Below are 14,718 nucleotides of genomic sequence, written 5' to 3' on the forward strand. Positions count from 1 at the left end.
TATAAGATCACAGTTAGTTCTGAGGAAATACCTTTTGGTGATACATTATTTCTTGGTAGCATTCTAGAAAGTAATACGACAAGGGATGAAAACGTTACTAAAGTCTGCAAAAAAATGAATAAGGGTTAGTATGCGATCCTTCAGTTGAAAACTATTTAATACCAATCAATTGATAAGTGTGTACTATGCATTGGTTTACTCATATAATATATGAGTCATATTATAGCCTATAATGTTGTCTTGTAGGGAAACTCTTCTAGAGTTTTTGTAACTAAAAAGAGAATTATTAGATTGATATTTAATATCTATCGATAATAGACAATCATGTCATAAATATTTTATTGATCACAGACTGACTTTCCATGCTTTATACATTTATAAGTGCATTATTCATGTTAAAACTATATTTCAAAATTTTACTCTCAACTCTGACTATCATGATTACCCGACAAGGCACGGGAGGATGATAAGCGTATGTAAACATTCCACAACTCTTTTTGAAACTAGTCCTGATTTTACAGGATCTAAATTTTACAATTGTTTGCCACTTGATATGAGAAATGAAAATAATATTCAAAAATAAATTAAAATCATGCTTGATAGAATTATGTGTTTACAACCTAAATGATTACTTTGACTTAATAAAAGACTACAAGGAATGAGGACCGACGGGTTCAGAGACACTCTATATTGCATATCTTTTTTTATTAATTTATAGTTTGTTGATTACAGTAGGAAAAATGAAAGAATACCCATGAATGAACATATAAAACACACTGTATTTTCCTGTCACCGTGTCACACAAAAAATTGGCCAGCGCAAGTACATGTAATAATTATTGTTACATGTACTTGCACTGGACAATTTTCTTTGTGACACGCTGACAGGAAAATACAGCGTATTTTATATGTTCGTTCATGGGTATTCTTTCAATTTTCCGACTGTATGTTTTATATAACTGTCCTGTATGACTTGTTGATTATGTTCTATGTAACTACATATATGGCTTGTCCTATACTGCTGTGCTTAGAGAAAACACTGTATCTGCAAAAATTAAATGTTTACTTCTTTCTAACCCAAATGTGCATATATGTCTTATTTGCTTACTAAAAATGACATAAGTTAAACCAAAACACATTAAACACGCCGCATCTTATGCCGTATCTTGTGTAAATGTATACGAATACTTTAACAAAAATCGATTTTACTCATATGTGATGTCTCTGCAGATACGGTGTTTTCGCTAAGCACGGCAGTATATCACACTATCATCTAAATGAATTAATAAAGATATTCTATTCTATAAACAGTGTTACATTTGCTTTTGTTCATTGTAACACAAATTTATTATGTGGGTACCAATCTTTAGTTTTCGTAAACAAATCTTTAAAATTTTCTATTGCTTTCTAGTTACGTTTCTTTATGAGTGTTTCCATGTTTTCTGTATCTGGTCTTATAGCATCTTCAAAGTATTTTAATTGTTGGACCTGGTGGTTTGTTAAATTTGAGTTTGATCACCAGTCTGACTTAATTTTCAAGTATATCAGGTTTTTTTTGTTTTGTTAGGGGTTTAGTGAACGAGTTCCTAGAGTTGATCATCTTTATATAGATCCCTGCTTCTCTATTTGTTCTCAGTATTCCTGTGTATTCTCCAATAGATATGCTCTTTCATTCTCTACTCATTCTATATAATATTTCAAAATATACTTGAGATGTACTTTTTGTAAATTTTGTAAAATAAAATAAATTTGTTTTTAGATAAGTATGTGCTTTTATTTCATAAAATTTATACATAAAATAATATTTTTAACTATGGAAAATAGTGCTCTAATACACATATAATCTACAAGCTACAGAAAACCCCTGGTCATATTATATTATTTTAATATGTTATTAGTTGGAAATTATAATATTTATTCAAAACATGAGAACAGCTAGTACTGCCACGATTATTGTAATTCTGTATGTATGAAATACAGTAATAGCTGCCAAATATACAAAATGAAGGATGTACTGCAACAAATCTACATGAAGCTTTTAATTTAATAAAGTTTATGTAGTGGAAGATAGCTGTCAAACCTGACAAACCTCAATTCGTTTGGTTCAAGAAAAGAATAAACATGTTGTTCTGAAGCTATTTTCTTGTGGCATTTTTATAATCAAGTATATTCTGAATTGCCGATATAAATGAGTCAGATTAAATAAATTATTAGAAGAATTTTTTACTAAGCAACAACATTTTTGTTTATTTAATATTATTTTGTATTTTGACAACGACACCCGACTTGGGCGTCGAAACGTTAATAAAATCATTTTTAAGAATAAACATGTTGGAAGAACAACCTGTCCTTAATCTTTAACTCATAGAGTGGAAAAATAGCTACGCATCACTCTACATCTAGACAAAGTGTGTGTATGTGTGTGTGGAACACTAAGAATTTGACTGAATATTACATTTGGCATTTTTCCAATTAAAAGAGATACATCAGATAGTAGTCATGTCTTGAAAAAATTGTGTCTTCTATGATAATAATTGAATCCTATGCTGGAACAATGTTTGCGTAACCACAATAGTTGTATTTTGGTTTTCCAGGAACAAAGTTCTATATGTGCAAAATAATGTACTGCCGAGCATTGGGAATATTAAGACTTTACTTGATGCATCCTAAAATCTATCATGTTATCCTCATAAAGTTGCTTTTTCAAATCATTACTACTTGCATGTTTTTCAAAAGTTGTAGACAAAATCTGATTTGGCATTTACAACATTGTTCCTGCATAGGAAAAAAATTTGAAATTGAACTAATTTGGTAACACTTATTATATTCAATGTTTATAATATAATAATAATAATACTTTATTTGAAATAGGATAACCTAATATAAACATGCTAAAGTACATATAGTCAAAACAATACAAGTATTGATATAGTCCATAACATAATTTAAAAAGTAAAAAACTCAAACTAATTAAAATGTCAGTATCGAAAGCCACAAACACTTGAATAAAATACCAATGCGATCAACGTAAGCACAATAAGTATAAGGCAACACAAATACATTCAACACATCTTATTCTCTATAATATATTTTTTTTAACTGTACTTGAATGTATTAATGTTTCTACAAGTTCTTAAATCGAGAGGTTAATTATATTCTTTAAACCCTTTGCAAATTAAAGAATTCATCATAAAGCTATTTTTAAACTCAACAATATGTAGATTATTTGTACCCCTTGTATTATAATCATGTACATCTCTCTGAAAAGAAACATATTTTTGAAAGTAAGATGGAGCCAACGAGTTCAATATTTTATACACAAAAACCATGGTTAGGTAATGCAAACGTTGACGAACTGACAACCATTCAAGTGATTTTAACATAATCAATATTGGCGTTATTCTACTAGTTCTTAATATGATGCGCATCCCTCTATTTTGAAGTTTTTGCAACTGACTAATTTTATTAAGACTGAATAAATATACAATCGATGCACAGTAATCAAAGTGTGGCTGTATTATTGTATTATATAAAGTTACTTTAGTCTCAGTCGACAGATTTTGAGCTATTCTGGTGAAAAAGTATAATTTTTTTGAAATTTTTTTACTTATATACTCAAAATGTCCATCAAATGACAGCACGTTATCAAGCTGAAAACCTAAATATTTTGCCGTTTTTACAACTTTGATCTCTTCATTGTTAATGTGTAAATTAATCAGATTTAAATTTATTAAACTATACTTATATTTAGTAGTAAAAATAACAGCTTTGGTTTTATCAATATTTAGTTTTAATTTATTCATGTTGAGGTATTTATTAACTTGATCAAGTGTTCTGTTCATCTTCTCTACAGCATTCTCTAACTTAACATCACTACATGCTATCAAAGTATCATCAGCAAAAAGATTGATAAATTCACAATCCAAAAACAAATCTATATCATTTATATACAGTATGAAGAGGAGTGGTCCAAGGACACTACCTTGAGGTACCCCTACCAAAATGTCTTTCTCAGTCGATACTGTATTATTAAAACATACTTTTTGCCTGCGATTGCTTAGATAATCTTCAAACCAACTTAAAACCTTACCGGAAACTCCATATTGTTCAATTTTAGCTAATAAAATGTTTCTATCAATGGTTTCAAAAGCTCTTCTCAGATCCAAAAAAACCCCAATAGTATATTTACCATCTTTTATATCATTCTTTAGCTTGCAGATTGTTAGCTGTAATGCAGTTTCACAAGAATGGTTCTTTCTAAACCCAGACTGATTTTCTATTAAAATTGAATTCCTTTTTACATGTTCCATTAATTGCTCATAAACAACTAGCTCCAGGAGTTTCTCAATTGTCGGTAATGCATTAATAGGTCTAAATTCCTCAGCCTTATTTGTATTACTGATCTTTTGGATAGGAATAATTGTACTAGTTTTAAGCTGATTTGGCACCTTTCCAGCATCCAGTGACGTATTAATTAAGTTTAGTATGATGTGACCAATTGTCTCATAAATTTCCTTTAACGTTCTACCATTTAAAATTTCAGAGTTAGAATATTTATTATCCAACACATTTATAAATGAACCTAACTCTTTCAAAGTTAATTGTACAAAATTGTCAAATGGCAAATAAAGATTACAATTTACATTTATCCAATCATTAAAAAAATCTGTATGACTTACAATACTAGAAATACTCTCAACAAAATATTCATTAAAACCCATAGATATGTCCATACTGTCTCTTTTAACGGCTATTTCACCAGTGATGTTACATCGAAATTGAACACATTTAGGTGTATCTTTTGTATTTGTATTGAACAATTTTTTTAGTGTCTTCCACATTTTTTGGACTTTAAAGTACTAACTACATCATTTCTATGTTTTTTGAAATTATTCCACATAACTTGTTTTTGTGTTTCATGACCACATGATTTGAAATTCTTATATGCATCATCACGAATTTTAATTTTTTTATAAACCTCATTATCAAACCATGGTAATTTGGGATTGTGTTTACAAGTCTGAGTAGGTGCATTATTATCAATTTCAATTTTACAATTTTCATGTATTTGTTGGTAAATAACATCCACATCAGTAGAATCCAAATTCCAGTTGTATGAAATTAAGTTAGTTTTTATTTTCAAATAATTTTTTTCATTTAAATTTCTATATTGTTTAATAATCATATTAGATGTGTATTTCGTATTATTAAGATTTACTGATATTACTGAGTGATCACTAATTTTAGGAGAATCATGAACGTTGGATGTGATTTGATCCTCATTTGTAAGTACATAATCAACTAACGTTTTACTTGTATTTGTTATGCGTGTTGGTTTGTCTATTACCTGTCTTATACCATAGTTTGATAATAGGTTTTAACCTTCCTAACATAAAAAGTATCAGCAAAAAAATTCAAATTAAAGACTGATTAATACAAAATTGTAATTCCTAGCAATAATACAATCACACATATTTTCAAAATCATCCAAGAACTTAGCATCAGAATTTGAAGGCGAATGATAGAGACAACCCGAATGTTTTGTCTTACTATATCGATACATTTTTGGCAAAGTAACGTAAGTGACATTTTTGGCGAATCATGTTTTTCCATTAAACAAACACTCTTATTGTTTAGAAGGTACTGCCGGAGTGTTGTAAGCCTAGACATATTATGTTTGAATTAATTCTAGGCTTACTACACTTTGGCAGTACCTTCTAAACAATAATAGCTTTAGTTTAATGGAAAAACATAAAATGTCACTTACGTTACTTTGCCAAAAATGTATCGATATTATACAAGAGGAAATATCTGCATCTAATAATAACAATAAAGGTCTGCATTTTTTGTTCAAATTCAAACAATACACAAAATATAACATGATATAATATAATCATATATCGTCGGCCTCAGTGCCAAATCTTGTACATATGTGCATGTTGTGAGATTTTTCAGGAAATGAAAAAAACTCTTATATATTTTTTATCTTTATCAGAATTAATATCATTTTGCCGAAATGTGTTAAAAAGTACTATACTCTTTAAATTTAGAAATAATATTAAGAAGATTATATCAGTATTATGTGTTGTAATTATAAATAAAAAAATATTGGATTTTGTCAATAATGTACATATGAGGTTTGGCTCTGACAATGACGATATACCTCTATGCACAAAATACTAAAAAAAAATGCTGAAGATCAATTGGTACCGATTTCAAGAAATCAGCACCTAGACTTTTCATCTTAAGCAAGAGAAAAAAAGCACAAATTGAGCATTTTTAGATTAATACATCAATAAAAGTAGCAACATTAAATCTTCAAATTAACAAGGGTCTACACAACCTACCTGTATATTTGGCTAAATATCGTTACATAATTTGTAGCATCATCCCATAAGCACAATGTAAATATGAATGCAAAGATTGCATTTATCTCAAAACTTCGTTTTTTGCAGTTAGGCCACTGTTGCTCTGTGCCCCTTATGTCAGTTCTATAAACAGTGATGAGTGCGCTAATAAATTAAGTTGTAAGATAAAAAGAAATAAAACTAGCGTAGGTGGGAAATTTAGCGATACAAACCTATACATTTATATTATATTTATTGTTTTCCACCTTTAGATGTATCGGACGAGTTTGGCAACTGCCACTGTGACAGTTTTAGTTGAAATACTCATCTGATACGTCTAAAGGTGGGAAACAATAAGTAAAATGTAAACTTGTAAGTTTTTATCGCTAAATCTACCACCTCCACTAGTTTCATTTCTGTTTATCTCACAACTTAATATTTTCCACCTTTGCGTTATTTTGCCGGTTATTAGGGCGCTAATCACTGTATAACTTTTTTAAAAAGATATGTTGGTAGTGAGTTTTTGATAATTTTGTGGAACAGACAAGCAGCATGTAGAAATCTTCTCTTTTCCACGCTCAACCATTTTACATGTTTTAAATTTGTGACAAATAGGCTGGTGTCTTTTGAACCCCCCGAATTCTTCCTCTGTCATCTGATCGAATACAATATCCATATGGGCCATTCCACGAATATACGTCTGTTCTAGACCATCGCGACAATGAATATTTTAGTGTGCAACATAAGAAGTACGAAACTAAATTGCAAATTACATTCTTCTTTATTGGAATAATTTTTACAGCCATTTACTTTCGTACTTCTTATGTTGCACACTAAAATATTCGTTGTCGCGATGGTCTAGATCTAGAACAGACGCGTTCGTGGAATGGCCCATACACAACATCACCATAGTTAAATTTTGATAGGACTAAACTTTCGCACAGTTTACTTTGTATGACTGACAGCAGCAATTATGATTGTTCGATGCAGCAAAATTGTTCTTAAACATCGCCAACTTTTGATGAACTATCTTCTCATATTCAGTGATATTTTATTCATTGTGTTTCTAAAAATAGTATATCTGATTAGAAAATTAACATTTCTGTAGCAATTTCTGTATTTCAAGCAATTATTTTTTAATGTGACAGGCTTTATAGATTCTTTATACCTCTAAAATATGTCATTACTTACCAGTAAAATGTTATCTATCTATGCCCTCAGTTTCATTTATTTTGCTTTCAGACATGCAGCTCTTGGATTCTCAAGATTTTACATCTCATTTTACATTTTCTCTTTAAATATGTTACATCTTTCTAAAGCATATATTTCTTTAGGAAATTATAAATCATTATAATTACATAATATTATTATTATTGTTCTATATTTTGTTTATTTTTATTGGATATTGCAGACATTAAAACAGCAAACAATGGTCAACTAAAATTTAAATTCTAGGTTATATCTTATGATCACAGTCAGCTTTCTAACCAATAGCAAGCCGGGATTTTGTGGCCAATCATAGCCTTGCGAAATTTCTTTTTGTTTGGTGCTACAGACTCTAGTGACAAACTACAAGTGCAATAATTTTTTTCTAATCTGTAATATCTGTAAATTTACTGAAAACCGTAAAAAACAGTAAGTGAAGTGAAAAAGGAAATTTATAAACTATGGAAAATAAGGACACAGCCGAAACAGCTCTAGCTTCTGAAGCTGAAAATCCTTTTAGTTTAGAAAGCTATTTTAAAGACATTATAGCTGGTAAACAAATAGAGACTGATGTAAATAAACTTCAGGAAATACTAGAAAAGAGCATTGGTCTAAGCTTTCACAATATGAATCCCAAACTGAAGTTTATTTTACCCTACATATTGGTTCACTATATAAAAATCTGGCCTGGTTGGAAAAAGACATCTGAATATCACCAACAACAAATATCATTCGAAAGTTGGTATTTGAAGTTTAAGGAATACCTTATATACAAAATAAACTTTATGATAAAAAACGACTATGAAAAAGGATTGGCAATGGTTCGGTACAATGCTACTGTATTGGAGGAGAGGGAAGTCAGCAAATGTGATAATAGTACACAGACTAGTTCTAATGCAGACAAAACTACAGCTCCATTTACCATTGAAATCAGTGGCCCAGCAAGGGTTCTTAATTCTGTGATATTTTGTGAAGGAGAGGAAGGTATGTATTTTGTCTTAAGGGACCGAAGTATTACGTAGCGCAGGTTGGGGGGGTCAAAAATCACGTTACGTAATACTTGAACGCTCCCTAAGGGGGTATTTTCACGCCACAGTTAAAATAGGTGGTGATTATACAAACTAACGTTTAACAATTCTTTGAATAGATAGCAGCACATACATATATTTTATTATTAAATTTAGTTCTCTGAACGACACAGCATTGATGCCATGTATTGCAACTTACACTTGGCAAAGTTCGCCCTCAATCGTACTTTGTATTTACAGACGATAGGCGGTAGCATGCAAAATAGAATTCTATTTTAGTGACGTCACGTTGCCTAGCAACCATCGATTCTCCCATTATGAAATTGTATTTTGTGACTTCAGAACAATAGAATTCTATTTTGTGTGCTCTGGGCCCCAGAGACCGGAGCACGCCAAATAAAATTCTATTTTGTGACGTTAGCAAAATAGAATTCTATTTTGCGTGCTCCCACTGCTGTTCTTAATCCTTTCTTTACCTGCCAAGGGTAAATGTTCATTAATAGATACTAAACGTTCATTCATTTGCAAATAGTTTATTATTTAATATCTTTTTACAGATGGCAATTTGTAATTCTTTACCTTCTTCAAAAGTATTTATTTCAAACAGATAAAGAAATTTCCAGTTATTTGAAATACAAGTAAGTACCTATCTAAATGACCAAAAAAGGATTATGCTAATTCTCAGAATGAAGATCGAGTTATTATATATAAAAATAGTATTTTTAATAAATGTAAAATACGTAAGTCAATTGAAAACGTCACTACAATAATTTTTTTCATATTGAATGTTAACGGGGGAAGTTTTTTCCTCGGAAAATTTCACATTTTCATTTAATTTCTCATTTCAACATGCGAGGACATAATAATAATTAGCCTAATGAGCCACTTACTTAAAACATTTTTAAAAGTGATACACAGCAGAATATATAAAAAATGCGAAGAACAAGTATCATGGACAAAGATTGGATTCCGCAATGCCTTTCCCTTAGGCACTCGAGATGCTCTATTGACTGTCCAAGTGCTTATGCAGAGGTGCAGATATGTCAACTGTGACATACTTATATATTTGTTTTCTCCACTACAAAAAGGCATTTGATAGAGTACAACATGATAAGCTCATACTCATAACCATCTTGGAGGAAACGGGATTAGATGATAGATCTAAACATTACATATGCCGACAACGCAGTAGTTTTTGCAAATAGCCTAGATGATTTGCAAAGAATAATGTCACGCATATAAGATATAAGTAGTGAACATGGACATTTCAATACGAAAAAAAGAAAGTAATGATAGTCAGTAAGAGCGAAATATTACATACACGGCTTTTGGTTAACCAACAACCAGTTGATAGAGTGGACAGCTACACATATCTTGGTACCAACATAAACAGTCAATGAGACCACTCTAGTGAAATAAAACATCGCATAGAAAAAGCGAGATCAGCGGTCGGAATGATGAAGTCTCGTTTCAGAAGTCACGATTTACCACTTGGTAGCAAAATTTCTATTATCAGATCCTAAGTATTTTCTAGATTATTATACGGAGTGGAAGCCTGGACTTTTTCCGAAACTTCTTTAAAAAAACTCAAGGCATTCGTGATGTGGTATTACAGTTGCATTTTAAAGGCGCATTTAAATCAAAGTGAACACGAACGAACGAACGAATTCGTTCGTTAACTTTATTGTATTTGTACAGCGAATCGAGCACGACCGAACGAATTCGTTCGCATTCGCACATGTTCCAACTGATGTCGGTAAGTGAGCGAATCATCAAAGGAAATCGTTGTTCAATGTGGACAGTGGATAGACGGTAGTGAACGAATTCGTTTGGAAGTACTGATTTAATTTATTTACAAACATTAGTTTGAGAGGGTTGTTTATTGTGTAGTTGTGAAAACATAATTTTGCAATATGGAATATGCCTATGAAACCCAAGATCGAAGCTATATAAAATAATAAACAGAAAAACTGATACTTGTTTTAACATTTCTATAGGAGTGGGTTGTGATGTCTCTGAACTAAAAAAATGAATTAGCTTCTGGCATCATTTAGACGAGAAAGACAAAAAGAGGGTTCGAAGTGGTTTTCTTTTAAAAACCTAATGTTTTTATTGGATAAATTTCAACCCAGAAACACTAATGAGGTAACCAAATCAAATTAATTGCTAAAATTAATTAAAAGCAAATTTATTTTGATACACCAATTTTACAATTTATTATTTGAACATAATATAGTCATAATATCAAGAGCAAGTAACTTTTTCGAGGAAGAATTTTAAGAGAGCTGGTTCTTTATTACATATGTTATTTTCTAAGCTCCCTCAAACAGCGTATAATACCTGCTACCTGCTATTTTTGTAAGCTATTATTGTATTAAAATTTACCCAGCAAGAAACACGAAAATAAACTTAAACACAATGTGTGACTGGCACTGGCCCATCAGCCCATCTTAAAAACATCTGCGGGCAATATGCACTCCGGATCATCAACGAATGCAAATGTTCGCTTCAATGTAAATGGCTCTACTTTGTAGCGAACAAATGACCAAGTGAACACCTACGAATTCGTTCCTTCGTTCGTTCGTTCGTGTTCGCTTTGATTTAAATGCGCCTTAAGAATTTCGTGGATGGATCGTGTGACTAATGTTGAGGTCTTACGTAGAATGGGCAATGGGCAAGAAATGCGAGATTATTAACACACATTATTATCAAAGAGCGCAAACTAAAATATCTTGGCCATGTTATGAGGAATGAACAGAGATTGCTGCTACTTATTCTTCAGGGCAAGGTATTTGGGAAGAGAGGACCAGGGAGAAGAGAATATCTTGGCTTCAAAACCTGAGAAATTATTACTTTACCTTGTTATTACTTTATCTGGTTATTACTTTACCTTGGTTAGGTGTATTAAAAATATTTTTATTCTTCTTCATGTGCCTTGTCCGTTGTGGACGTTGGCTATCATCATGGCAATTTTAATTTCATTTGAGGCGTTTCTGAATAACTCGATCGATTTTTGTCCAAATCATTGGCGTAAGTTTTTAAGTCATGAGTGTCTTTTCTTCCGGGTCCGCGTTTGCTCTCTATTTTACCTTGCTTTATCAGTTGGAGTATACGATATTTATCATGCCTCATGATATGACCGAAATATTTAAGATTTCGTTTCCTAATTGTAAAAGAGATTTCTTTTTGTTTTCCCATTCGACGCAATACCTGTACGTTGGTGTGGGTCGCCCAGGATATTTTGAGGATACGTGGGTACACCCACATCTCGAATGCCTCTAGCTTTTTCATTAATGTTTCCATTATTGTCCAGGCCTCTGCGCCATATAGCAAGACCGGAAATAATAACATTTTAGCAGCCGCATTTTTAGTTTAATATTTCTCATGCATGTTGTTAAATGTTGCTATGTCCTTTTCAACTCTAGATCTTATTTCGGTTGTTTCGTATTTCGAGTTGACAACTGTTCCAAGGTAAAAAATATTTTTGAACTTGGGTATTATACATTTTCATTTCAACCAATCTTTTCACTAAATTATTAATGATTTTAATATAATATAAAGTCATACCTACATCCACATGTAGTTATTTCAAGGTTTACTTTTACTGTATGTATTATTAGAATCCCGTTTTTAGGAATATCCCAGTTTAAGGAATACAAATTTGAGGTCCCGAAACTTTTTCATATACTCTTTAAGGGGGTAGGTGCAAAATCTTGCTCCAATGCTATTTAAATTCATTAATTTTTTTCGAATCCTGAGAAAACTAATAAGTATTTTTGAAAAATGTAAATGCAGAAAGAACAATTACATTATTACCAAGGGCCGAAAGTCTCTGGAAAACTTCTATAATGTTTATTTTATTAAGTTAGTCCTTTAAGTTAGTTATTTTAAGTTCTAGCTGCAACAAACCATTTCTTTTTCTGTTTTAAATTGGCTGCAACGGTAATAAAAATTGGTCAGAACTGTTTTTTGATGTATTTACACACCCAGGAACAAAACACCACTTATTTGGCTTTATTTTTAATAATTAAATACGTAAAAAACTGCGCACATTCAAATACACTGAGAAAATAAGTATACAAAACTAGTTGTCGATCAAAGACGTTACGACTGCTGACGTCACAGACCGTAGCCTCACTGCAGGGTACCGTTTTTCTAGCCTCCAAGAAAATCAACATTATGAACTCATTTATCTTAAAAAATATACATTTTTAAACAGTTTTATGATTGTTACGTTTTTATATACCTTGTAATCTATTGAATTTAACTATATTTAAAAATTAGTGAACATCCCTATTATGGATTTTTCGTTACGGCTCTTTACTTCTCTTGTGTACATATGGATATCTTTGTGCTTAAAGAATGTGTTAGTTATGATCAAGTTGTGGATAGTGGAAAAATGGAAAGTCCTCACTTAAATGGAAAACTTTACTTAACTTTGAAATTACAAAATGAAAATGGATTTTTTTCAATATATCGAAAACTATTAGAGATTTTTTATTGAAATTCGACACGTATCATTTTTATGGCAGAAAACAAAATTATAGTGAAATTTGTCCACCCCATAAAAATTTTATGGGGGTTTTGTTCCCTTAAACCCACCCAAACTTTTGTGTACGTTCCAAGTAATTCATTATTGTAGTACCGTCAGTTAAACACAACGTTTTTAAAACTTTTTTCCCTCTCAGTATTTTTTCGATAAGCCAGTTTTTATCGAGATGCGGTTTCTTTTTTAATATATTTTTACATAAAATTTTATGGCGGTTTTGTTCCTTTAAACAACCCAAATGTTTGTGTACCTTCCAATAAATTAAACTATTATTGTGGTACCTTTAGTTAAACACAGTGTTTTTAAAACTTTTTTGCCTCTTAGTCTTTTTTTGATAAGTCACCTTTTATCGAGATGTGGCTTCTTTTTTAAAATATACCTGAAAATGTCAAATAAATTTTCAGATTATTAACAGGTCTCTATAATCGTACTTAACCATATACAAATATGTGGTGGATTCGACAAATATTTAAAATATCTCGATAAACACTGGCTTATCGAAAAAGTACTAAGAGGCAAAAAAGTTTTAAAAACATTGTATTTAACTAGTGGTGCCACAATAATAATTTAATTGGAACGTACACAAAAGTTTGGGGGGTTTAAGTGAATAAAACCCCCATAAAAATTTTATGGGGTGCACAAATTTCACTTAAATTTTTTTTTAAGATGCTGTTGCCATGAGTATGTCACATGTCCATTTTCAATAAAAAAATCTCTAAAAGTTTTCGATATATGAAAAAAAAATCGATTTTCATTTTGTAACTTCAAAGGGCTGTACCTTTTTTTGTGCATTATTGTATACAGGGTGATTGATTAGTAGGGTAAAGCTCAATAGCTCCGCTATAGTAATAGATAGCAATAAAAGTTAATAACAAAAATTTTAGCCACCTTTGAGCTTCACATTACAAAATTAGTTAGAATGTTACAGGGTGTTCGATAACACAGTGGCAGACCTAACTTATGTTTTTTAAATGGAACACCCTATATTTTATTTTATATTCGAAATCCTGTTAACTTCTCCATCACAAAAATATAAAGGTTTGTAATGTTATACAGGTTATTTACAAAGTTATAACCAATTTTGTATGAAAATCGTAACAAGTAAACATCGTAACATTGTAACAGAGTAAACTCCCTGTATAAATAAAAATAAGCACAACATCAATGGTTTATTAATGCCATATTTTTTTATTTATTGTCAAAATTTTTAAGAACTATTGATATTTCTAATTTTCTTTATATCAAATACAGGGTGAGTCAAAACGCAAGTACATTATTTTCTCAGTAATGTTAAATGGAACACCCTGTATTTTATACCATTATTGAAAAGTAATATTACCGTACTTTAATTTTTATATGACATTCCCTATGTCCAAATTTATTAGTTTTCGAGATATTCTCATTTTTCAGAGCAAATTATTTTCGGTGTGGACAATTCGACGTAGATCTCAGGATCGAATTGTTTTGTAATGCCCCTTTGTCCGCTTCTTCTCGATCGACGATGGTAAATAAATGTTTGAGTGTGGAGTAAAAAATATGGTTTTATTGACAGCTACGTATAATTACACTATATATGATGTTCAGGTAAC

General features: G+C 30.9%; 1 protein-coding gene across 1 annotated transcript in view; it reads left to right on the top strand.

Moving 5' to 3' along the window:
- Nucleotides 1–7,903: 7,903 nt before the first annotated feature.
- LOC114332832 (uncharacterized) overlaps nt 7,904–14,718 on the top strand; it is a 67,236-nt gene continuing 60,421 nt past the window's right edge. Inside the window, exon 1 of the mRNA XM_028282608.2 lies at nt 7,904–8,536. Within this exon, the coding sequence (XP_028138409.1) occupies nt 8,014–8,536 (523 nt within the window). The 5' untranslated portion in view covers nt 7,904–8,013. The remainder of the gene's footprint in view (nt 8,537–14,718) is intronic.

This window comes from Diabrotica virgifera, chromosome 9, assembly GCF_917563875.1.
Source record: "Diabrotica virgifera virgifera chromosome 9, PGI_DIABVI_V3a".
NCBI lineage: Eukaryota > Metazoa > Arthropoda > Insecta > Coleoptera > Chrysomelidae > Diabrotica > Diabrotica virgifera.